The sequence below is a fragment of the Protopterus annectens genome, chromosome 4.part0 (assembly GCF_019279795.1).
Source record: "Protopterus annectens isolate FY-2018-M chromosome 4.part0, PAN1.0, whole genome shotgun sequence".
In the NCBI taxonomy this organism is placed as follows: domain Eukaryota; kingdom Metazoa; phylum Chordata; order Ceratodontiformes; family Protopteridae; genus Protopterus; species Protopterus annectens.
In genome coordinates this window covers 1097113092-1097139341 of record NC_056733.1, presented here as the reverse complement: position 1 = coordinate 1097139341, position 26250 = coordinate 1097113092, and the positions used below count along the sequence as shown (strand labels likewise).

The 26250-nt window shown below is 40.0% G+C and overlaps 2 protein-coding genes across 2 annotated transcripts in view; both read right to left on the bottom strand.

Moving 5' to 3' along the window:
* The window catches only part of LOC122799780 (protocadherin gamma-A4-like), a 639989-nt gene that overhangs the window by 330062 nt on the left and 283677 nt on the right, over positions 1–26250 (bottom strand). The window lies entirely within an intron of this gene.
* Positions 10144–13109, bottom strand: LOC122799779 (protocadherin gamma-A4-like). Its single transcript, XM_044069072.1, has one exon. The coding sequence runs from the start codon at positions 13002–13004 to the stop codon at positions 10557–10559; it is 2448 nt and encodes an 815-aa protein (XP_043925007.1). The 5' UTR covers positions 13005–13109; the 3' UTR covers positions 10144–10556.

The window sequence follows — 26250 nt, the reverse complement described above, 5'->3', positions numbered from 1 at the left end:
AAAAATCAGCAACTAATAAGATAATTTAAGATGAAGAGAGAATATGGAAATTGATTGTGGACTCTGGATATTAAACCCCTAATAACTAAACCTGAAGAGATAAAAAAGTAGAATAAACTGACATCAGCTACAGAAACCTTACCACTGGGGATGCACAAGCCAGTGTGTTTCTTTGTGCTGGTCCCAAGCCTGGATAAATGGGGAGGCTTGCATCAGGAAGGGTATCTGGTGTAAAATTTTGCCAAATCATACATGCAGACAACAGTACAGATATACATACCGGATCGGTCGAGGCCCGAGTTAACAACGGCTGCCACCAGTACTGTTGACCAACAGGGTGCTGGCGGAAATTGGGCTACTGTTGGCTGAAGGAGGAGAAGAGGGGGAAGGCATGTCCGAAGGCAGGTAAAGGCTAGGACTGTGATAGTGAGGGTCGGAACTTTGAATGTTGGCACTATGACTGGTATAGGGAGAGAGCTAGTTGATATGATGGACCGAAGGAAGATTGGTATATTGTGTTTGCAAGAGACCAGATGAAAGGGGTGCAAGGCTAGGTGTATTGGAGGCGGGTTCAAATTGTTTTATCATGGTGTGGATGGGAGGAGAAATGGCGGAGGGATTATCCTGAAGGCACAGTATGCTAAGAGTGTTTTGGAGGCGAAAAGAGTGTCAGACAGAGTGTTGTTTATGAAGCTGGGAATTGATGGTGTAATGATGAAAGTTGTTAGTGCATATGCTCCACAAGTCGGGTGTGTGATGGATGAGAAAGAAAAATTTTGGAGTGAGTTGGATGAAGTGGTGATGACTGTACCCAAGGGTGAGAGACTGGTGATTGGAGCAGATTTCAATGGGCATGTTGGTTAAGGGAACAGAGGGGATGAGGAAGTGAAGGGTAGGTATTGTGTTAAGCAAAGGAATGCAGAAGGTCAGATGGTAGTGGATTTTGCGAAAAGGATGGACATGGCTGTGGTGAATACGTATTTTAACAAGAGGGAGGAGCATAGGGTGACATACAAGAGTGGAGGAAGATGCACACAGGTGGATTATATCTTATGTAGAAGGGCCAGTCTGAAGGAGATTGGAGACTGCAAAGTGGTGGCAGGAGAAAGTGTAGTTAGGCAGCATAGGATGGTGGTTTGTAGGATGACATTGGTGATCAAGAAGAGGAGGATGAGTGTGAGGGCAGTACCAAGGATCAAATGGTGGAAATTGAAAAAGGGGTAATTTGTGAGGTGGAGTTCAGGGAAGAGTTAAGACAGGCACTGAGTGGCAGTGAAGAGTTACCGAATAGCTGGGTAACTACAGCAGAGCTAGTAAGAGAGATGGCTAGAAAGGTGCTTGGTGTGACATCTGGAAAGAGGAAGGAGGACAAGGAGACCTGGTGGTGGAATGAAGAAGTACAGGAGAGTATACAGAGAAAGAGGTTGGTGAAGAAGAAGTGGGATTGTCAGAGAGATGAAGAAAGTAGACAAGAGTATAAGGAGATGAGGTGCATGGCAAAGAGAGAGGTGGCAAAGGCTAAGGATAAGGCGTATGATGAGTTGTATAAAAGGTTGGACACTAACGAGGGAGAAAAGGACCTGTACCGATTGGCTAGACAGAGGAACCGAGCTAGTAAAGATGTGCAGCAGGTAAGGGTGATAAAGGATAGTGAGGGAAACATACTCACAAGCAAGGAGAGTGTGTTGAGAAGATGGAAAGAGTACTTTGAGGGGCTGATGAATGAAGAGAATGAGACAGAGAGAAGGTTGGATGATGTGGGGATAGTGAATCAAGAAGTTAAACAGATTAGCAAGGAGGAAGTAAGGATAGCTATGAAGAGGATGAAGAATGGAAAGGCTGTTGGTCCAGATGACATACCTGTGGAAGCATGGAGGTATTTAGGTGAAATGGCAGTTGAGTTTTTAACTAGATTGTTAAATTAAATCTTGGAAAGTGAGAGGATGCCTGAGGAATGGAGAAAAAGTGTTTTGGTACCGATTTTTAAGAATAAGGGTGATGTGCAGAGCTGTAGTAACTACAGAGGGATTAAATTGATCAGTCACAGCATGGAAGCTATGGGAAAGAGTAGTGGAAGCTAGGTTAAGAAGGGAGGTGATGATTAGTGATCAGCAGTATGGTTTCATGCCAGGAAAGAGCACTATAGATGCAATATTTGCTCTGAGAGTGTTGTTGGAGAAATACAGAGAAGGTCAGAAGGAGTTGCATTGTGTCTTTGTGGACTTAGAGAAAGCATATGACAGGGTGCCTAGAGAGGAGTTGTGGTATTGTATGAGGAAATCGGGAGTGTCAGAGAAGTATGTAAGAGTGGTACAGGATATGTACAAGGGTAGTGTGACAGCGGTGAGGTCTGTGGTGGGAGCGATAGATGCATTTAAGGTGGAGGTAGTATTACATCAAGGATCAGCTCTGAGCCCTTTCTTATTTGCAATGGTGATGGACAGGTTGACAGACGAGATAAGAGGGGAGTACCTGTGGACTATGATATTTGCAGATGACATTGTGATCTGTAATGAGAGTAGGGAACAGGTGGAGGAGACCCTGGAGAGGTGGAGATATGCTCTAGAGAGAAGAGGAATGAAGGTCAGCAGGACTAAGACAGAATATATGTGTGTGAATGAGAGGGAGGATAGAGGAATGGTGAGGATGCAGGGAATAGAGGTGGCGAAGGTGGATGAGTTTAAATACCTGGGGTCAACAGTTCAGAGTAATGGTGAGTGTGGAAGAGAGGTGAAGAAGAGAGTACAGGCAGGATGGAGTTGGTGGAGAAGAGTGTCAGGAGTGATTTGTGACAGACAAATACCAGTAAGAGTGAAAGGGAAGGTCTACAAGAGGGTAGTGAGACCAGCTATGTTATACGGGTTGGAGACAGTGGCATTGACAAAAAGGCAGGAGTCAGAGCTTGACGTGGCTGAGTTGAAGATGTTAAGATTTGCACTGGGTGTGACGAGGATGGACAGGATTAGGAATATGTATATTAGAGGGTCAGCCCAGGTTGGAAGGTTTGGAGACAAAGCCAGAGAGGAAAGATTACATTGGTTTGGACATGTGCTGAGGAGGGATGCAGAGTATATTGGGAAAAAGATGCTAAGGATGAAGCTGCCAGGTAACAGGAAAAGAGGAAGGCCTAAGATAAGGTTTATGGATGTGGTGAGAGAGGACATGCAGGTGGTTGATGTGACAGAGCAAGATGCAGAGGACAGGAAGAAATGGAAACAGTTGATCTGTTGTGGCAACCCCTAACGGGAGCAGCCACATGAAGAAGAAGAAGCTATAGAAACCTTAAGTTCTACTGAGAGCTATATCAGACAAGGCCTATTCATAACTGAATATAGGCAGATATGTGGAAATGTTATAAACTATATAAGGCAACACAGGCTCCATATATGGCAGTGCCTGTCATTAATGAAGGAAAAGTAATACTGAGGAAATTAAACTAAGGTCTTTTTAAGAAAAATCTCAGAGCTCATTTTCATAGAGAGTAGTGGTGGTTCAAAACATGTATTTATTTATTTATTTACTTACTTATTTATTTTCCATTTGGTTAAACAGGTGAGTGAGCTGATCTACTGACCCTTTTCATAGACAACACAGCAGTGCCACAATTATGAGAAATACAATTCAGTAAAGACAATTCAGGTATCACTTATCACACTAAGTAATGTTTGACAGAAAAAGACAGTTCAGTGCAGTCCAGATACGAAAGTAATTTTAATATTAAAATAAAGTCACAGCAGTCCCAGAAATAAGTATTTAAACTTAATATAATTAAAAAGTAATTGATGTTTTTAAATTTGAAATGGTTGAATCATTTAAGCAGTATCTAGAGACGTGTACATTTTGTTTCATCCTGTTCATGTTACATCAAACTGTCTTCAAAGTTTTTCAGAGATTTGATATGTTAAACATATTTTAGATGGTTGTTCCACAGTGCAGGACCTGCTCTGGAGAATATTATTCCACTTTCTTGGTTTTGAATTTTGGTATAACTAAAGTAAGCAATCCCGATTTCTTTCTCAGACAGTAATTTAATTCCCTAATTGGAAGTAATCTTTTCACTGGAGGGCAATATTGTTGAGTATTTTGTAGAATGTGGAGGCCTGAAAAAACTGCCCTGTAATGAGTAGCAATTTGAGTTGTTCTAAAAGGACACTGTGATGCATCTTTGGGTCTGCAAGTAAAATGAGTATGAACATGCATCTCAATCTCTAATTGCAAGAAATCTAGACAAAGTCAAAAATAATGGGAGACAAAGGTCCAAAGTAAGGCACAGGCTTTATATACTCCTTTTATAAAATTAAAAAAAGTTGCTAGAATAACAGGCCATGCATTAATATGCATTTTCTGAAGGACTTGGGACTAGAAACAAATGCATGTTATTCTTTAATGACTTTAATTCTCAGTAATTTAATTTTCCAAAAAATCAAAAACTTTAGGAAGAACAGATAAAACATCTGAAAATTCTGCAAAAAAATCTGGACAGTTGAACGATATGAATCTGAATAGTTTGTTTTCAGTGATTGATAATATGTATGTATGTGTTCTGTGATGAATATAGGCATAGAAGAGAGAGTCCATAGTTCAGTTCTGAGATCAATACATTTTGGCTTTGGCCTTATAGCAATGGATGATAGCAAGAAGTAGATTCAATGGCAGAGTTTGAGTTGAATAAAAGAGTTTGAGTTGAGTCAATACCCTAGTGGTAATGGTACCTGTGTTAAGAGAAAACTTGAAAGAGGGATCAAGTGTCAGACCAAGGTATGTTTATTGCATTACATTAGGAATGCAGATACCATTAATATGTTTAATGGCTAAGGGTGGGCAATTAGTGAGTTATGGGGGGGTTGCAAATATCATAACATATGATTATTTTAGTTGAAAAGAAATGTGTTAATGATTAACTAAGCGGATAGGGTGGAAAAAATTGCTTGCAACCTTGTTTGCTGAGTGTCATGGGAGTTGTTGGCTTCTATCACATGGATATAATCAACAGACATAGCCAGTTTAAATTTAGGGAGGTCTAGAGTAACATCATTATTAAAGATTGAGAAGAGTAGATGTCATAGGACAGATCCCTCTGATATGCCAGTGTTAACAGTTTCATTTTCAGAAAATGTATTATTTGCATGTTTGAAATATTGTATCCTTTAGATAGTATTGTTCCCAGTTAATTGCATCGTGTCCAGAGTTTAGTTTGTAAAGCTTTTGAGTCAAGGAAGCATGGCTTACTATCTCAAAGGCCCTAGTCCTGTCTGTGAATGCACATGTTGAGAATAGGTTACCTGCAGATATAAAATGCAAAGAATGTCTTACAAATTTTAAGACTAACATTAACAGGTTACATGAAAATATCCGTTATAAGTTGTAACAAGCTGTTAGAATGATAAGTCTGAGTCTGAATGTGTATTGTACTGTAGTGTAAAACTGGTGTCAGCCCTGAAATATCAAATATGACCAACGCACAAGTATCCAAAAATTGCAGTGAAATTTGATGTACTATAGACTATTTAAAAAACATAAGGTTTGGTATCTCTTATAAAACCATCAGTTTTAGTGACAAAACATTTCAGGAAAGAATCACAAAATCTCCCTGTAGCTTACTTAAAATAACAGTGTCTGAAAATAACTGGTTTCATTGGTGGAATATGCAAGTTGTTATGGAGACTAGGCATGCTGACTATAGTCAGACATCTAAAATCCAGTAGATTTAAATGGTTACATCACTCCCACATCCATTTTTCCTGTAAGACAGGCATGTATCAAATTCTTAAACATTGACCAGATATTGCACATGAATTTTATGTAGACTTCTATACAATTTAATTTTCAGTTTAATGTGTTGTGCATACTTCGGCTACATTTCTCACTTTTTTTTTTTTTACAATTGTAGCTGAACTCTTATCAGCTTGTGTAATGCAAATCAATTTGTTTCCTTTAAGTTCATTTAAAGTATCCAACTCTGACCTAGTCTATTGTTCAATATTGTTAAACTTACAAAAATCACACAATTGTAGATATACTTGCAGCATAAGATTTTCTTTTGGCATTAAAATATATTTTAGTTTATATTTACCAGTCCCACATGAATTCAATCTTTGAACAAAATTTTCAAATTGAATTAATATACAGACAAATGCAGATCTAAAATGCTGTCATTACTACCTCACCACTGAATCAAAACATAATTTAATGTTCTCCTCAAAATTGGCGCCTGTGCTTCTGATCAAATTACAGAAGAAATGTTCAAAATACAGAAATGAGAGCAAACAATGGTACTCATTTGTAGATGTAACTATAAAAGGTAATCATCAGCTTCTCACTCTTAGATCATTGACATGTGGAAAATACAGTAATATGCTACAAAACTGATTTGCAGGCAGTGTGACATTTGCAAGTAGTTCAGAATTAAATGGACTAATAATATTGCTTTAAATTTCTGACAGCTTATTGAATGTGGTTTGAACATTTATCCAAAGTCTGTTTCACCCAAAACTCAATATAGTCAGACACTCAGACAAACAACTTTTCTGCCATGGATCTTTTGCCCCCAACAGTCAACTTTATATGCATAGTCTATGCACATTTATTGGAAGAAGGTGACTTCTGGTTTTCCAAATCCACCTGCTGAAGTCATTAAATAGCAGCTGCCCCTCTACCATTACCCAGTTGCCTAAACCAGTTTTCCCATTTGTTCATAAAAAATATATATATATATATATATATATATATATATATATATATATATATATATGTTGACTCTGTCCCAACCATCCAGTCAGAAAGTCCATTTACACATCTAAATCAGTCTCCATAAAGACATAATCCTTCATACTTAAGCAGAACTAAAACCATTAGAACTTTAAAAATGCACTTTCCTTGGTCCCCTATACTTCCATTTCTGTTCAATCCATTTGAATCATTCCATAATTACCTTATGTGTCATATGTTCACTAATCCCGCCTACTGCCAAGAAGATAAAGTCCCATTGTACAGAAATTGTCATAATCAGATAACCCCTTCATACTTTAGCCATTCTTATATTCTTTATTCCATCATTTTCCACTATATGGTCTACACATCTGTGTTGTAACCTAATCTTTTCTTATCACAGAAGGATAATTGTTTTCCTGTCCATGAAGTCAGTGCTTTTCATCGTGCATCCCAACATCACAGTGTCTCTGACAGTCACCCTTTAACACTCTTTCTTATAGTTAGTATTATGATGAACTGTCTTATCTTCAATGCTTATATTTTCATTTTATCTTATTTGTGTATATTTTTTATTTTTACAAATTATGATTACCTCAAGATGTCAATACTGTTTTCTGCAAAGTTGTCCTTTATCATGTTATAGGAACATGTTCAATAAATCATGAACTTAAAAGTCTGTTCGGAAATATAATATAGATAGTTTATGATTTACTAATTAATTAACAAGCTTCATCATCTGTGCACTTATACAGTGTTTGGCTCAAAAGCAAATCACTTAACTAGACAGTCTGTCCAAGTCAACACTGCAAAACAGTATTTGTATCAAAAGCACATCTTGTTGCCAAAACAAACATGACTGATGAACATTTCAACTAAAAAAAGGTTTCTCTTTATTAATAGCTAAGCACCACCATTATAAATTAAGTCCACATATAATTGCATTTATTTCTTAATATTTCATCTTGTTAAAACAGTATAATGCAAAATGGATTCAGGTATAAATAATTAAAGCATCAGAAGACAATATTATTAACACATATATTACAGAAATATATTTTTTTGTGGCAGATTATAATCATCAGCTCCATTGTGCTCATTGATTTAAATAATGATGTATTTATCTTCCCCGCTTAGGAAACAAATAGCCTACCTCCTTTATCCCTTCCTTCCATAATCAATGAGGATGTTTTTATATATGTCATACACATTCTTGAATTTCAATGCTAATGAAGCCATCACATGGACACATATCCTTGGTTTTACTTCTCAAATGGATTGGGAATCTTGATTTGACACTCTGTTATAGAAAGAGTGTGAAACAACAGCAGGCATGGTTAGGACACCGTCTCTCCTCTTAACTGATATAACTCTTAAGAGATTTCAGTCTGAAAAAGTTTGGAAGGTGAACTGTGACATTATGCTGTTCATTTGGGTGAAGCAGGAGAATTTAATCAATGTTTTAGGTTAAAAACTTAGAATCTTCTACACTCATTTGCTTTTCGTAATTTCAGTTATTAACTCAGCTTATCAAGAAACCATCCAAACATTTTAAGAGTTACTGTTGCCTCAGATTAGTTTAAAAAAGTTGTAAATCAGTCTCATAACTATATATATGAAGGTCATTAAAATGTTTCCTCCCCTATGGACTGTTAATGGCTGCAGTCATAAGACTGTCAATTGTTTAATTACATAGATCATAATCTTTCTCATGCCAGCATTGACTACAAAACATCAGAGGGGAAGAGTGGTTACTACAACAAAGAAGCATATCTTCAAATGCTGTTCCTACACTTGAGAAATGTAGCTTTCAAATTTACCCAACACTTGTTAAAATAAGCAACTATAAGATGAGTAATTATACCATTAAGCAAAATGTGAAGATCTTTGTAACACATTGAACCACGACTAGGTTTAGTATCCAAATTACTATGAAAAATGTGCTGCGTTTACCATTTCTGCAGTCTCATTATCCAGCAGGAGACTAACTCTGCAGGCAAAAATGTATATCTTCTGCTGTGTGAAGATAAGAGAGGGAGAAGAATATGAATTTTTTTCAACTGATATAGGTTATATGTTTTTGTAGCTGACAGCACAAAGGATGAGCTGCTCGTAAGCTAGTTTCTGTTGTACAGAGTTTGCTTCCACCAGCCTTTATTTATCTATTGTGTGACACTGTGAAATATACTTGACCAGAGAGCATATTCGGGTCTGCTGGGAACTTGAGCTAAGCTCCTTAATGGTCTCCTGGATTACATGCCTAGCATAAAACTAAGAAATCTGACTTGACAGATTTCTCATTGGAAATATGCATATCTTGCATGACATCTTGTCAAGATAACTGTATATTGTAGAAATTCAAAGAGAGTAAAATAGAGAGGAAAATGATGGTGGTTTCCCCTTATTAATATATATTTACAAATACAATTGAACTTAACTTAATAATATCAATCATTAGATTGTACAACAAAGCATTGTACTGACCAAGAAAAGTATTAAATGTTACTGCAAACAAAAAAAGATGATATATGTATATGATTCAACATCTATGTAACTGAAGTTAATTACTTTTTCTGGATGTGGATAGAAAGGGTCTCTGTGAATCAGCCACTCAAGTGGTGAACAAATTAAGAAATAAGCAAGTAAAAGAGCACCCTACAGAGTACCATACAGCGTGACTGGAAATGCACATTGACATGATGGAACTGAAATTGGAGTAAGAGATTATTTATTTAATAAGAACATAGAATCATTAGGGGAGAGTGACATCCCCACAAATTATCACATTAATAACAATGCCCTAAGCAAACAATCAACCATGAGGGATTTGGGTACCCAGGTTGATAACAACCTGACTTTTGACCACCATGTTGCTTCTGTTGTAAGGAAAGCCTTCTATATGGCCCACATCATAAGTAAGGGTATCTCATCCAGGGGCAAGGAGGTCATAACATCCCTATATTCTTCCCTTATAAGGCGCATTATAGAATAAAGCACCCCTTTCAGCAAGTACCTTGCAAAGCAATGCAGCAGCTGGAGAGACCACAGAGGTTCCTCCAAAGGAGAATCCAGGGCCTCAAACATCTACTATACACAGATAGGCTAAAAGCCCTATCCCTCTACTCAGTTTCATACAGACTCCTCAGAGGTGACCTCTTTCTGGCATACAAGGTGATCACAGACCCCACCTTGATGGGGCTGCTGCATATCCACAAGTCAAGCTCCACTCGAATAACCTGCATGCTCAGCCTCAACCTGGTCTGTGACAACAACAAGACTTAGTGGGACAGATTTGTGTCCCAGAGACTCCCCCATCTATGTAATAGCCTCCCTCTCCACATCAAGCAGAGTACCTCTTTACCCCTTTTAAAGTGCAACCTGGATAACTGGATGGGAAACAGAAAATATATCCCTGGGATTCCACCCATGTCCCTACTGGACAGGGGCAATGGGTGCTGATTTGTCTAAGCATGGGCTAAACTCTTGGCTAGGCTTATAATGGCCTCAAGGCTAATAGCTTAGTAAACTCCTGTGATCCTATGATCCTGTGAAGAACTTTACACATATGAGTCCCAGAACAGATTAAACAAATAAGCTATGCTATGTGCAAAGTCCATTCTTCAAAGAAATATACCTGAAATGTGAATTATATTATTTATAGTCTTAATATTTATGTCACTTTTTGTTAATGTGATTATATTCGCAGTCTATGAATTTCTGTTCACATAAGTATAAAATAGCTTTGAAGTATGAGTATTTAACAAGCAGATATTTGACAAAATGAATATTGACATGCAGACATTGTTTTAGTAAGAACAAATAAATTGCAATATATGTTAAGCAAAGATTCATTTGATAAAGGATCTCACCTGGGAGGCAGCATTGGTTTCTGCATAAAAAGTATCTTCTGGATTGAGTTCTGACCTATTAGTGACAGTAATTGCTTTGCCTCTCATTGTATCAAGTCCATAATGCTTCGCAAATTGGAACTCGCTCCTTCCAGAGTCAGAGGTCAGGTAAACCTTCTGTGTGAAAGGTTTCTGACTATGTCCTACCTGATCTGTTTCGTTGTAATCTGTAGGGTGTCCAGGGTTGTAATCTATAAATGTTGGCTTAAGTAATGATGACTGTCTCCATCTCTGAAACCTGATGATAATTAGAATTATAATGAAACAAAGAAACAAGGCAGACACACATATGACAGAAATAAGCAAATACAGGGTGAGATTAGAGTCACTGTCTTTTTTTCCTGCTGGGTTAATGGCATCCAAAAGGGGTTGGGGGAAGCTGTCTGAGTCTGATACAAATACGGTGACGGTGGCAGTGGATGAAAGTGATGGTTGTCCGTTGTCTTTTACTATTATGTGCAAAATTTGTTTCACGTGTTCCTTCGTTTGAATGGGACGGGATGTCCTAATTTCCCCAGTGTGATACCCTACATTGAAAAGACTAGGATCAGTAGCTTTTACCATTTGATAGGAAAGCCACGCATTTTGCCCAGAATCCGCATCCACAGCTACCACTTTAGTCACAAGATAATTTGTTTCTGCTAAAAAGGGTACTATCTCAATGCCCACAGTTGTAGCTTCCTCACTTGACATCGGATATAAGATTTTAGGGGAATTATCATTCTCATCCTGAATGAAAATATTCACAGTAGCATTTGCTGACAGGGGTGGGGACGCACCATCCATAGCTTTAACTACTAGAGAAAATTCTCTAAACGCTTCATAATCAAACGAACGCAAAGCATAAATGTTACCGTTATCTGGGTTAATGGAGACAAATGTGGAAACCAAAGATTCACCAACATAACCAGGAAAAATGGAATATGTTACTCGAGCGTTTTGGTTCCAGTCAGCATCTCTTGCTTCCACTGTGTGGATTATATACCCAGGAGGGTTGTTTTCCCTTACATACGCATTGTATATTACTTTAGAAAATGTGGGTGGGTTGTCATTTATGTCGGTAATCTTAAGGAAAATTGTCTTTCTAGTTGAAAGCGGTGGTGAACCTTTATCAATAGCGGTGATTGTAATATTGTATTCAGGAACCTTTTCTCGATCAAGTGATCCATTCAACTCTAGTGTGTAGTAATTCCTGTATGAAGTGGTCAGTTTAAATGGAATATATTCTTGCAGGTGACAGCTAGTTTCACCATTGCCCTCGGAATCCAGGTCAGCTATGTTTATAAATGCAATAACAGTGCCGGGAATTGAATCTTCTGAAATGTCATCAGAAACAGAGGAAACGGTTATCTGAGGTGCGTTATCATTATCATCGAGAATGTCAATAATCACCCTGCACTGAGTAGTCAGTCCACCGCCATCTTTAGCCTCAACTGTAATTTCAAACCGTTTTGTTTCTTCATAATCTAGAATCCCCTCCAGGCGTATTTCGCCACTAACTGGATCCAGTTTAAACACAGAACGTGTTGTCTCTGATATTTTTTTGAAAGCATATCTTACCTGTCCATAAGCTGCACCATCACGGTCTGTTGCATTTACTTTCACTAGTAACGTACCTTTCGGTGAACCTTCTTTTATGCTGGTCTTATAAACTGCTTGACTGAATGCAGGTTTGTTATCATTGACGTCCACAACGCTAATGTGTATCTGTGAGGTACCAGATCTCCTAGGGATCCCATTGTCTTTGACTGTGATTGTAAGGAAATGATCGCTCTGTTTCTCGTAATCCAAACTGTTATTTAGAACAAGCTCTATAAAGTGACCGCTTTCACTGTCCGTCACAATCAAGCTGAAATATTCATTAAGGTTAAGGTCATAATCAAGCAGTGAATTTACACCAACATCGGGGTCCTCCGCCTGCCCTAAAGGAAAACGGGATCCTGGAAATGTGGTTTCACTGATAATCAATTTTATCTCATCCGGTAGGAACACCGGGGGATTGTCATTGACATCCTGAATTTCAACTTCTCCAGAAAATACCTGCAGTGGATTTTCAACAACAGCTTCAAATGTCAGGATACATGAAGGCGTTTTGTCACACAGTTCCTCTCTGTCTATTCTCTCTGTAAGGTACAAATCTCCGGTCTGTAAATTAATATTTAAAAACCGAGTCTTTGTTGTTGAGGTAATTCTCAACCGCTGGGCTACCACATCCTTGAGAGGTATCCCCAAATCATTTGCAACATTTCCAACTAAAGATCCACGATCCAGCTCCTCCGGGACAGAATATCGTATGGTGCCTGAGGTTAAGCACTGAAGCGAATAAAATAAAAATAAAAACAATTGCTGCCTGACACACTGCCACCCAGGCTTGGTCGTGGTACCCATTTTAGAACAAACGCCCAGATACCGAGTAGAGATTATGAAAAATGTTTGGGGATATAAACAGAATCTGAAAAAGTTCGCACTCTGACACGGCTAGATCATCTACTGTTCACAAAAATGGGTCTGCTGTCATTGCACATTCCCTGTTATATTTAAGGAACTAGTTAATATTAAATAGGTTAGGGGGAAACATTTCACAACACTAGCAAAGAGCGACACGCTGCGTGTAAAGGAAAAGCTGCAATCCTCAAGTAAAATTGTACTCTTGGTGGCGTTTTTGCCTTATCTGCAGTAAAGTATTGTAAACGGTAAAAAAAGTGCAATGCAACTTTCTCCCTATGTTTTTAAACGTACTTTTTTAAATATATCAATAGACTTTAATAACCACAAAGACTCAATTGTCATACATTAAAAGAAATTATAAAAATGTGTGGCATACCTCTCAAATTAATCGGGGACAAATGTCAACAGAATCAGAGAATCGGGGATCGTTTTAAAATGCAAATGTTATTAACTTAGGAAGTTAGCAGAATAAGAGAATGTGAAATAAAATACAATTGCTGAAGTAAATTAAGTCTATAACACTAATTATAGCCATAATTTAAAGTTCAATTCACAACCTTGTCTCAAAGGTCACCCCTTTTTAGCAAGGATTAAAAGGGGCATAGCTAAAATTTGAGTCAAAGTCAGAGACTTCCAAGAAAATTAGGGACAGTTGAAAGGGATGGTAGCTAGTAGTTAATTGCGATCACGGAGTAAACCACTCAACTAGATGCCCTAAGTCTCAGGATCCTCGGTAGACTGTTCTCTGTAAACCAAATGTAGGCCAAAATGTGGTGAGTAACTTAGCAACTAGCTAAAAGGACCCATTCAGGACACTTCCGGGTCTTGTCCCAACGGCTATTACTAGGGCAAGTACGGTAACAGTGGTATACTCAAACGAAGGATGGTCATAGCAGTTGTGTGCAACCATCATGCAGAAGACGCAATAAAAAGTTTCTTTCCAAGAATTGTGGTTCTGATTAAGGGTGTAAGCTTATGTTTTCCGTTGCCCATTTTGGCTGTTATCCTCAGTGTGTGTGTGTGTGTGTGTGTGTGTAACACTACTCTGAGACTGCTACAAAGGGGTTCCCTTTTCCGCAACATAGCATAACCTCAGAGATGGTGATATAAGGCATACTTCCCAAATGTCCCTGAATTTCAGGGACTTCCCTGATTTTGACTGAAAGTTTAGCTCTGTCCCTCTTGATTTGTTCTGAAACTGATGACTTTTGGAGAAAGGGCGGTGACTTACACTTAATAAATAATGACAGTAAACAAAGTCTTCCTTACTTCAGAAAATGTATATTAATTCACATTTTTTATTCTGTCAATGTCTCAAATTAATAATGGTAAATTTAAAAGTAATCCTGATTATTTTTGGATTAGTCCCTGATTCGTTGAGAACTACTGATATAAGGTTTTGCAGGGGGTACTGATCTGTCACAAAAAGAGTGGAGGTCTTTGTCCCGCAGAAAACACTGTTGTATTTTACTTTGGAAGTACTGTTTTCTTGAGAAGACAAATTTCACCGAGTTAATCCTCTCAATGAATTCCACTTCAGTGAAGGGACTTGCAACCATTCTGCGTATAGGCCGACAATATTTCTGATCTACCAACACTCAGTAATGCCACGGAAGAGCTTAAGCTGCCATCTAAATGGGAATAAGGACTCATAATTGAAAACTGTTTGAAATGAAACGATCTTCTCACGGTGTAGAACACTAGCACTCAAGTGAACCTTTAAATTACCCATTGTATAAACAATATATCCTGTACCTATTCAAGCCATCCATGAGGCTTCTAAGACTGCTGCAACTCGAGGGGCACTACTGACCACTCTTTAGTACAATATGTTCAGATTGTGTATCTTTCCTGTGAGAAACAGAGGATAGTGGTTTTTGCTTCTCACCAGAGATTTCTGTAGGTTCATTTTTTTCTCTGCTGAGGATTTCATAAAACTGAGGAATAACAGTACACTTCTTATTTCATTCTGGGAGGTTGGCATCATGGTTAAGATGTCTACCTTACAGACACAAGGTGTAGAGTTTGATTCTCACATGAGGTAATTTGCAGGCTTAAAATGGCCCACAAGGGCAGCTACCCTAGTACTAATCTATAAACCTATTTCCTTTAATTTGTCTGCTCTGTCTACTGTTTGATAAAACTAGTACAGGATCATGAACATTTTCAAAAAAGTCTTCAAATTATTCATTTTATATGCTTTTCTGTCAATGATACAAATATGATTAAAACATATTGCTACGAAGAACTAGAAATGTGTTTTAAATATTTTTTTCATACTGACAATTTGAACTACTCATAAACTGTGATTTCTGCCATCCAGGAATATTAAGTAATATTTTTTATCTGTTTTATGTTCTTACAGACAATATCCAGTATACATGCATTTGCCATGCAAATAAACAATAGTTGATGGGGTTTTAACTATAAGGAAGGGAAAATTTAGGCCCAAGAGAGGGAATGGATAACATAAGTCTATAAGGCACAGAAATCATGTAGGCTTATAAAATACTTTGATGAAAAGTTATTGAAATCACTACTGCTACCTTATCATAACCAGTAATGATTTTTTTTGTGGCAATCAGCAAGTTTCACTAGAATGGCTTTATTTAATTACTAGAATATTATTGTCACTGCATGGGTTATTTGTTTTTCACATCCCCATAATCAAATTAAGTTTCATTAATACTATCAACAAGTTAAAAGGACATTACTACTTTCAAAATATGGTAAACAGGTCTTTTTTTTTTATAAATGTCAACACAAACACTTATTACTGTTTGAGATGTTATAGGATATGAGTTTGGTCATGGTTTTTATTGATTTTTTTTACAGCTTACAAAGGGTCCACAAAAACTTCACATGATATTTACATACCATGTGTTCAGGAGAAATATTGAAAAGTACTGCGGTGGTGGTGCTGCGGTAGCATTGTCGCCTCACAGTAAGACGTTGTCCCGTTCGATTCTCAGCTACAGCATCTTCTGTGTGGAGATATGCGTGAATGGGCGTACCTTCGTTGAAGGTTGTGCATCAGAGCTGGTAACTCGGCACACAAAAATCTGCTGCCAATCATTAGCGGACCGGAGTTCCGCTTTGGTGACCCCTAACCGGGAAAAGCCAAAAGACACAACAACCAGTTCCTTTGAAAAGAAAAAATGAATTACAGTCAAGTTGCAAACATATTTTCTGTTTAAACTGTGGGCTTTGGCCAACTGAGACCTAAATGAGTGGAGTTAACTAGATTTTTATCTGCACTTTTATCAAATAATACACCATTTAAAGTAATTTGTTTGTGTTGCATTGAGCAATATCTAGCTGGAAGTTGACTGTTTTTTCAGTAGGTCTTATACAAGTGGTATTTTCAGTTAAGGCTTATTAAAAGACCTGCATAGCCAGTAATAAGTTGGGGTAGTTTACCTCATTGTTATTCGGTTTCTGTCTTATACAAGTGGTACAGTGAATTGTTTTCTGTTTAAACTGTGAGCTTTGGCCAACTGAGACCTACATGAGTGCAGTTAAGTAGATTTTATCTGCACTTTTATCAAATAATACACAATTTAAAGTAATTTGTTTGTGTTGCATTGAGCAATATCTAGCTGGAAGTTGACTGTTTTTTCAGCAGGTCTTGTACAAGTGGTATTTTCAGTTAAGGCTTGTTAAAAAACCTGCATAGCCAGTGATAAGTGGGGGTAGTTTACCTCATTGTTATTCGGTTTCTGTCTTATACAAGTGGTACAGTGAATTGTTTTCTGTTTAAACTGTGAGCTTTGGCCAACTGAGACCTACATGAGTGGAGTTAAGTAGATTTTTATCTGCACTTTTATCAAATAATACACAATTTAAAGTAATTTGTTTGTGTTGCATTGAGCAATATCTAGCTGGAAGTTGACTGTTTTTTCAGTAGGTCTTCTACAAGTGGTATTTTCAGTTAAGGCTTGTTAAAAAACCTGCATAGCCAGTGATAAGTGGGGGCAGTTTACCTCATTGTTATTCAGTTTCTGTCTTATACAAGTGGTACAGTGAATTGTTTTCTGTTTAAACTGTGAGCTTTGGCCAACTGAGACCTACATGAGTGGAGTTAAGTAGATTTTTATCGGCACTTTTATCAAATAATATGCAATTTAAAGTAATTTGTTTGTGTTGCATTGAGCAATATCTAGCTGGAAGTTGACTGTTTTTTCAGTAAGTCCCCACCCACCCTCTCTGTTTTTGTCTTGGTGTTAATCTTGGTGGCTTTGAAACTGCCTGCCCCTCTATTAAATTTGCACTTGGATACTCCTCCTGGGCCCATCTCATTTGCTCACTCAAAAAAAAATAAATAAATAAATATTTATCTGCTTTTACTGTCTTTGTGTTTCTTCCTACTTTATTTCGCTTTTGCATCATCTTAAAAGTACTCAGTTGCATTTATTACTGCTTGGTGTAACTCATTCTAAGCTTTTTAGTTTAAGCACTTGGGCTTCAGACCAGTTGTTTTACATTAAGAAGGTTTGTGTTCTGCACTGTAGTGGCAGGACAGGTGGCTTACATCCTTCAAAGTTGGGAAGTGCTGACTGAGGGCTCAGTGTCTGTTATTCTAAAAGTGTATTAATTCTGGTTAAAGCACTTGGGCTTCAAGCCAGTTATTTTACATTAAGAGGGTTCGTGGTCTGCACTCTTGTGGGATGAGAGTCTGGACTCTGCCCTTCTGAGCTGGGAATTTCTGGTTAAAGGCTTATAGTGCCTGCATATTTGAACTGCTTCTTACTGAAATTGGTACACCTTGTTTGCTGTAGCATAGACTAGATCCAGGCCTGCTGAATCTAGCTTTGTTTGTATAACTTGAGCACTAATCCAGGCATTCTTTAAAGTATTCAATTGTATTTATTACTGCTTGGTAGTAACTTGATTAAAGTGTAGCTATCATTCTAAGTCTTTTGGATTAAGCACTTGGGCTTCAGACCAGTTGTTTTACATTAGGAAGGTTTGTGGCCTGCACTGTGGTGGCAGGACAGGTAGCTTACATCCTTCTAATTTGGGAACTGCTGATTGAGGGCTCAGCGTCTGTTATTCTAAAAGTGTATTAGTTCTGGTTTACGCACTTGGGCTTCAGGCCAGTTATTTTACATTAAGAAGGTTCGTGGTCTGCACTCTTGTGGGAGGAGAGGCTGGACTCTGCCCTTCTGAGCTGGGAATTTCTGGTTAAAGGCTTATAGTGCCTGCATATTTGAACTGCTTCTTACTGAAATTGGTACACCTTGTTTGCTGTAGCATAGACTAGATCCAGGCCTGCTGAATCTAGCTTTGTTTGTATGCTTGTTGTCTGTTTGCTTGTTATTTCCCTGAAATGCTCATTCCACCTAAAACGCGGCTTTTCAGCACCTCTGTGGATCCCTAGTGATATCTGCATTGCTTACTGTACTTATTTCCTTGTTTCACTTGAATGAAAGTTACTGTTTGTCATTTTTGCATTTAAGTTACCTGTAGCACATTGCATTTAAGTTACCTGGCACTTGCTCACTAAAGCAATTATATAAGTCAGCACTAAAAAATTAAAAGCACTACACCCTCACAAACTCCCCTTGAGTACCTTGTTCCCCATTGGCCCTTTTTTTCAATTATAAAGGAATTCCTAATACTATTCTAGCATGTCCAAAGGTCAGTTGTCAATCTCCTCTCGGTCCAGCTGGTGAATCTGGGAATCTTGAGGCAATGTTACAACTGCCTCATGTACACAGACAACCCTCTCCTCCTCCCAACAAATTCCAACACATGTGAGAGATGCAACCATATAGCCAAACTGGAGGCTAAGCTCTCTCAACTCACTACTGGCGTAACCAGTCAGGAGGAAAAGGAAACCACACTCACTACAATTCCAGTCTCACATAGACCTACCACGACAGCAAACCAAACACATAAACACAAAACATACTGGAGGCTCTAAATAAAAATCTGCCTAAGCAGCAGAGACCTCCAAAGCAGACACCCAAGCAACCGCTACCCCAAAACAAAACACGTGCAACACATAGCTCACAAAGCCAGTGTGCCAAACAGTCACAGTCCTTAAGGCTAAACAACACACCTGATACACTTGTAATAGGTGACTCTATCGTCAGGCACACTGACGTCCCGCCACCAGGCTGAACAAGGAGAAGACCACGCTGAGCTGCCTGTCGGCGCTAGGATCCGCCACATAACACAAGCACTCAGGTCACTCCAAGGCAAGTACAAATATGACTCAGTCATTGTCCATGCTGGTGTGAATGACCTGAGACTTACCTCCCTGGACTACATGAAAAGAGACATAGAGGAGCTCTCTGAGCATGTAGCCCAGGCCGGTATGACCCTGACCTTGAGTAGCATCTTACCCTCACCAAGAATGATGCCACAATACGAAGACAAGATGATCAATTTCAACAATTGGCTTAAGTATTGGTGTCATTCAAAGGGGATCCAATGCCTGTCAGCCTGGGATGACATGCTCGACAAGCCACGATGCTTCGCTAGGGACGGCTTGCACCTATCACCCTGGGCTGGATATTGGCAAAGGCTCTTGCTACCCCCATAGTGCCTTTTTTAGGCAAGGCTCAAAAGACAAACCCACCTCCATAGGTATCACAAGGGATAAGAAACTAAGAGTAATAAGCTTTTGAATAAGCTGCGTTTGTGTTGGTATTGGCCACGCAAAGGGATTTACAGCATTGTACTTAATTGTTGCTTTTCGGGTCCTGTTGTGCTGACTTTATTCTTTAAACTAAGAGTAATGCTACTCAGTGCCAGAAGTCTAAACCTCAAGATGCATGCACTCGAAACTCTCCTTAACATGGAGAACATCGATATCTGTGCAGTAACAGAAACCTGGTTCAAGGCTCCCAAGAACACACCAGCACTACCAGGTTATACCTCATACCATGCTTTTCGGCACCAAAACTTGGACCGAATCACAAAAGGAGGGGGAGTATCAATATTCATCAAAGATATCCACACCTCCAGGTTGGTGGCACAGCACGAAGCATCAGAGACTTTCCATGTGCAACTAACAGTGGGTAAAACTGCCTTCCAGTTTATAGCCTGCTACAGACCACCCTCTCAAACCCAGGAACTCCACTCAGCCTTCCTGAGAACACTGGAAAATATGAAGGTCTCTCCAAACACCATTATATTGGGCGACTTCAACTACCCAAACATAGACTGGGAGCATTACTCTAGCTCCAGTACCCTAGCCCAAAGGTTTCTAGAATTTATAAACTCAAATGCTATGGAACAACTTGTTACCACTCCCACAAGAGGGGAAAACATACTGGACCTGATCATCACCAACATGGGGACTCTGTGCTCCAGACCAGAAGTGTATCCCTCACTGGTAAGATCAGACCATAAACTAATCTCACTGGATATTCACATCCTGACCCCACCCCCTGCCCAGAAAACCACAGTGAAAAACTTCTCTAAAGCAAATTTCACACTCCTCAAAACCGAGGTGGACTCCTTCAAAGCCCCCGGGCCTGTGGAAAATACGGCCCAGACTGCAAAATCCTTTATGAACGCATTCTATGAACACCTTCAGGAATGCATGGATCATGCAATCCCAAATAAACCCAAGACCCAATCCTCCAAAGGCAGACATCCTGTCTGGTGGACCCCAGCCATAAACAAACTATACAATAGAAGGAGGAAGCTACTACATGATAGAGCAAAATCCCAAAAAGGGAAGGCATCTCTGATCAGTATTAGCAAAAAACTATGGGTACTCATAAAATCGTCTAAGGGTAGCTTCTGGAGAAAAATTGCACAGGACACTAAGGATAATCACAAGACTTTCTTTAGTTATGTTAGGAACCTGGGTGGGAATTCCCAGATATGCTCAGAATTAGTCCAAAATGACAAAAAATACACCGAACCCACAGACATTGCCAACATTCTAGCTGACAGGTTCAGCGCAAACTTCTCCCCCCCCTCTCCACCAAAAGGGCAAATATCTATCCCAGCAGAGTGCTGCCCCCCTGACATCTCAGATGCTCAGGTAAGAGCCGCCCTCTCCAAAGCAAAAAACACAGCATCAATGGGACCAGACGGTGTCCTGGGCTGCGTCCTACATGAACTCCAAGAAGAACTAAACCCAAACATAAAACTACTGTTCAATCTCAGCCTTACTACAGGATATGTACCCAAAGAGTGTCGTACAGCAACGGTGGTCCCTCTCCACAAAGGTGGTGCCTCACCGGTTCCTGGAAACTATCACCCCATAAGCCTGACTAGCTTGGTCTGCAAAGCTATGGAAAGGATCATCATGGACCTTATAAATAAAGATATTGGGGACTACAGACACTGGATCCTACCCAGTTCGGCTTTGTTAATTCTGGTTAAAGCACTTGGGCTTCAGGCCAGTTATTTTACATTAAGAGGGTACGTGGTCTGCACTCTTGTGGGAGGAGATTCTGGACTCTGCCCTTCTGAGCTGGGAATTTCTGGTTAAAGGCTTATAGTGCCTGCATATTTGAACTGCTTCTTACTGAAATTGGTACACCTTGTTTGCTGTAGCATTGACTAGATCCAGGCCTGCTGAATCTAGCTTTGTTTGTATAACTTGAGCACTAATCCAGGCATTCTTTAAAGTATTCAATTGTATTTATTACTGCTTGGTAGTAACTTGATTAAAGTGTAGCTATCATTCTAAGTCTTTTGGATTAAGCACTTGGGCTTCAGACCAGTTGTTTTACATTAGGCAGGTTTGTGGTCTGCACTGTGGTGGCAGGACAGGTAGCTTACATCCTTCTAATTTGGGAAATGCTGATTGAGGGCTCAGCGTCTGTTATTCTAAAAGTGTATTAGTTCTGGTTTAAGCACTTGGGCTTCAGGCCAGTTATTTTACATTAAGATGGTTCGTGGTCTGCACTCTTGTGGGAGGAGAGGCTGGATTCTGCCCTTCTGAGCTGGGAATTTCTGTTTAAAGGCTTATAGTGCCTGCATATCTGAACTGTTTCTTACTGAAATTGGTACACCTTGTTTGTTGTAGCATAGACTAGATCCAGGCCTGCTGAATCTAGCTTTCTTTGTATGCTTGTTGTCTGTTTGCTTGTTATTTCCCTGAAATGCTCATTCCACCTAAAATGCGGCTTTTCAGCACCTCTGTGGATCCCTAGTGATATCTGCATTGCTTACTGTACTTATTTCCTTGTTTCACTTGAATGAAAGTTACTGTTTGTCATTTTTGCATTTAAGTTACCTGTAGCACATTGCATTTAAGTTACCTGGCACTTGCTCACTAAAGCAATTATATAAGTCAGCACTAAAAAATTAAAAGCACTATACCCTCACACACTCCCCTTGAGTACCTTGTTCCCCACTGGCCTTTTTTTTCAATTATAAAGGAATTCCCAATACTATTCTAGCATGTCCAAAGGTCAGTTGTCAATCTCCTCTCCGGTCCAGCTGGTGAATCTGGGAATCTTGAGGCAATGTTACAACTGCCTCATGTACACAGACAACCCTCTCCTCCTCCCAACAAATTCCAACACATGTGAGAAATGCAACCATATAGCCAAACTGGAGGCTAAGCTCTCTCAACTCACTACTGGCATAACCAGTCAGGAGGAAAAGGAAACCACACTCACTACAATTCCAGTCTCACATAGACCTACCACGACAGCAAACCAAACACATAAACACACAAAAACATACTCAGAGGCTCTAAATAAAAATCTGCCTAAGCAGCAGAGACCTCCAAAGCAGACACCCAAGCAACCGCTACCCCAAAACAAAACACGTGCAACACATAGCTCACAAAGCCAGTGTGCCAAACAGTCACAGCCTTAAGGCTAAACAACACACCTGATACACTTGTAATAGGTGACTCTATCGTCAGGCACACTGACGTCCCGCTCACCAGGCTGAACAAGGAGAAGGTCACGGTGAGCTGCCTGTCGGGCACTAGGATCCACCACATAACACAAGCACTCAGGTCACTCCAAGGCAAGTACAAATATGACTCAGTCATTGTCCATGCTGGTGTGAATGACCTGAGACTTACCTCCCTGGACTACATGAAAAGAGGCATAGACAAGCTCTCTGAGCATGTAGCCCAGGCCAGTATGATCCTGACCCTGAGTAGCATCTTACCCTCACGAAGAATGATGCCACAATATGAAGACAAGATGATCAATTTCAACAATTGGCTTAAGTATTGGTGTCATTCAAAGGGGATCCAATGCCTGTCAGCCTGGGATGACATGCTCGACAAGCCACGATGCTTCGCTAGGGACGGCTTGCACCTAACACCCCTGGGCTTTTGGATATTGGCAAAGGCTCTTGCTACCCCCATAGTGCCTTTTTTAGGCAAGGCTCAAAAGACAAACCCACCTCCATAGGTATCACAAGGGATAAGAAGCTAAGAGTAATGCTACTCAATGCCAGAAGTCTAAACCTCAAGATGCATGCACTCGAAACTCTCCTTAGCATGGAGAACATCGATATCTGTCCAGTAACAGAAACCTGGTTCAAGGCTCCCAAGAACACCCCAACACTACCAGGTTATACCTCATACCATGCTTTTTGGCCCCAAAACTTGGACCGAACCACAAAAAGAGGGGGAGTATCAATATTCGTCAAAGATACCCACACCTCCAGGTTGGTAGCACAGCACGAAGCATCAGAGACTTCCCATGTGCAACTAACAGTGGGTAAAACTGCCTTCCAGTTTATAGCCTGCTACAGACCACCCTCCCAAACCCAGGAACTCCACTCGGCCTTCCTGAGAACACTGGAAAATATGAAGGTCTTTCCAAACACCATTATATTGGGCGACTTCAACTACCCAAACATAGACTGGGAGCATTACTCTAGCTCCAACACCCTAGCCCAAAGGTTCCTAGAATTTATAAACTCAAATGCTATGGAACAACTTGTTACCACTCCCACAAGAGGGGAAAACATACTGGACCTGATCATCACCAACATGGGGACTCTGTGCTCCAGACCAGAAGTGTATCCCTCACTGGTAAGATCAGACCATAAACTAATCTCACTGGATATTCACATCCTGACCCCACCCCCTGCCCAGAAAACCACAGTGAAAAACTTCTCTAAAGCAAATTTCACACTCCTCAAAACCGAGGTGGACTCCTTCAAAGCCCCCTGGCCTGTGGAAAATACGGCCCAGACTTATAAACGCATTCTATGAACACCTTCAGGAATGCATGGATCATGCAATCCCAAATAAAACCAAGACCCAATCCTCCAAAGGCAGACATCCTGTCTGGTGGACCCCAGCCATAAACAAACTATACAATAGAAGGAGGAAGCTACTACATGATAGAGCAAAATCCCAAAAAGGGAAGGCATCTCTGATCAGTATTAGCAAAAAACTACGGGTACTCATAAAATCGTCTAAGCAGCTTCGAGAGAAAAATTGCACAGGACACTAAGGATAATCATAAGGCTTTCTTTAGTTATAAGGAGAAAAAAATGAGAGTTCCAGCCACGATGTCAAGTTGCAAAAAGCACTCAAAAAATATCCAGGATTTATTAAAGATAAAAGTAGACGTTTCATCAGATCTTTCTTTAGTTATGTTAGGAACCTGGGTGGGAATTCCCAGATATGCTCAGAATTAGTCCAAAATGACAAAAAATACACCAAACCCACAGACATTGCAAACATTCTAGCTGACAGGTTCAGCGCAAACTCCCCCCCCCACCAAAAGGGCAAATATCTATCCCAGCAGAGTGCTGCCCCCCTGACATCTCAGATGCTCAGGTAAGAGCCGCCCTCTCCAAAGCAAAAAAACACAGCATCAATGGGACCAGACGGTGTCCTGGGCTGCGTCCTACATGAACTCCAAGAAGAGCTAAACCCAAACATAAAACTACTGTTCAATCTCAGCCTTACTACAGGATATGTACCCAAAGAGTGGCGTACAGCAATGGTGGTCCCTCTCCACAAAGGTAGTGCCTCACCAGATCCTGGAAACTATCACCCCATAAGCCTGACTAGCTTGGTCTGCAAAGCTATGGAAAGGATCATCATGGACCTTATAAATAAAGATATTGGGGACCTACAGACACTGGATCCTTCCCAGTTCGGCTTTGTTAAGGGCAGATCCTGCCTCTTAAACCTGGTCGATTTCTTTGAAACAGTCACCAAGGCCATTGACAAGGGGAAGGTGGTCCACACAGCCTACCTGGACCTCGCAAAATCCTTTGATACAATACCCCACTCGGGAATTATAGATAAGCTCACCAGCTTAAATATAAACCCCTATGTCACTAGATGGGTTGCAAACTGGCTCAAGGACAGAACCCACATGGTTAGAATTGCTGGAGCCATGTCGGACTCCAAACCAGTTACAAGTGGTGTCCCACAAGGCTCAGTCCTGGGACCTCTCTTGTTTGGTATATATTTCTCAGAGGTACAGGCCAACACGGAAGGACTGTGGCTGACCAAGTTTGTAGATGACTGCAAACTGGGCGCCATAATTGACTCTCCAGCCAACACAAGCATCCTCCAAAAGGGCCTCATAGAAACAGACAACTGGTGCCAGAGCCATGGCCTCAAGCTAAATGCCAAAAAGTGTATAGTCATCCACTTTGGCAAAAACAAAGTGCCCACAAATTACCACATAAGTGGTAATCCATTAAGTACAGAAGAAGTAATTAGGGACCTGGGGACCCAAGTTGATAGCAATCTCTCATTTGACAACCATGTGACCAAAGTGGTTAGAAAAACATTTTATATAGCCCACCTAATCATGAAGGGATTCACATCTAGATCAGGGGAGGTCATCGTGCCTCTTTACTAATCCTTCATCAGGCCCATAATTGAGTACAATGCCCCTTTTGGGATGTACCTTACCAGACACCTGCAGCAACTGGAAAGACCCCAAAAGTACCTCACCAGGAGGATCAAAGGGCTCAAACAGATGCCATATGCTGCCCGGTTAAAGAAACTCCAGCTTTACTCAGTGGCATACCGCCTGCTCAGAGGCGATCTGTGCCTGACGTATAAAGCCATGTCCAACCCGGAATTAATGAACATGCTGCACCTCAGAAAATCCAAATCCCATCGAGCTATGCGCTCGAGAGACTTGAACCTCAGCACTGAAATAAATAGTACATGCTGGAGGGACAGATTCATAACCCAGAGGCTCCCTTCACTCTGGAATAAAATCCCAGTCCAGGTTAGGCAGAGTCTCTCATTGACTCTTTTCAA

Excerpts from the sequence above, each read along its gene's own strand:
- LOC122799779 (XM_044069072.1), bottom strand. The coding sequence starts at position 13,004 with ATGGGTACCACGACCAAGCCTGGGTGGCAGTGTGTCAGGCAGCAATTG.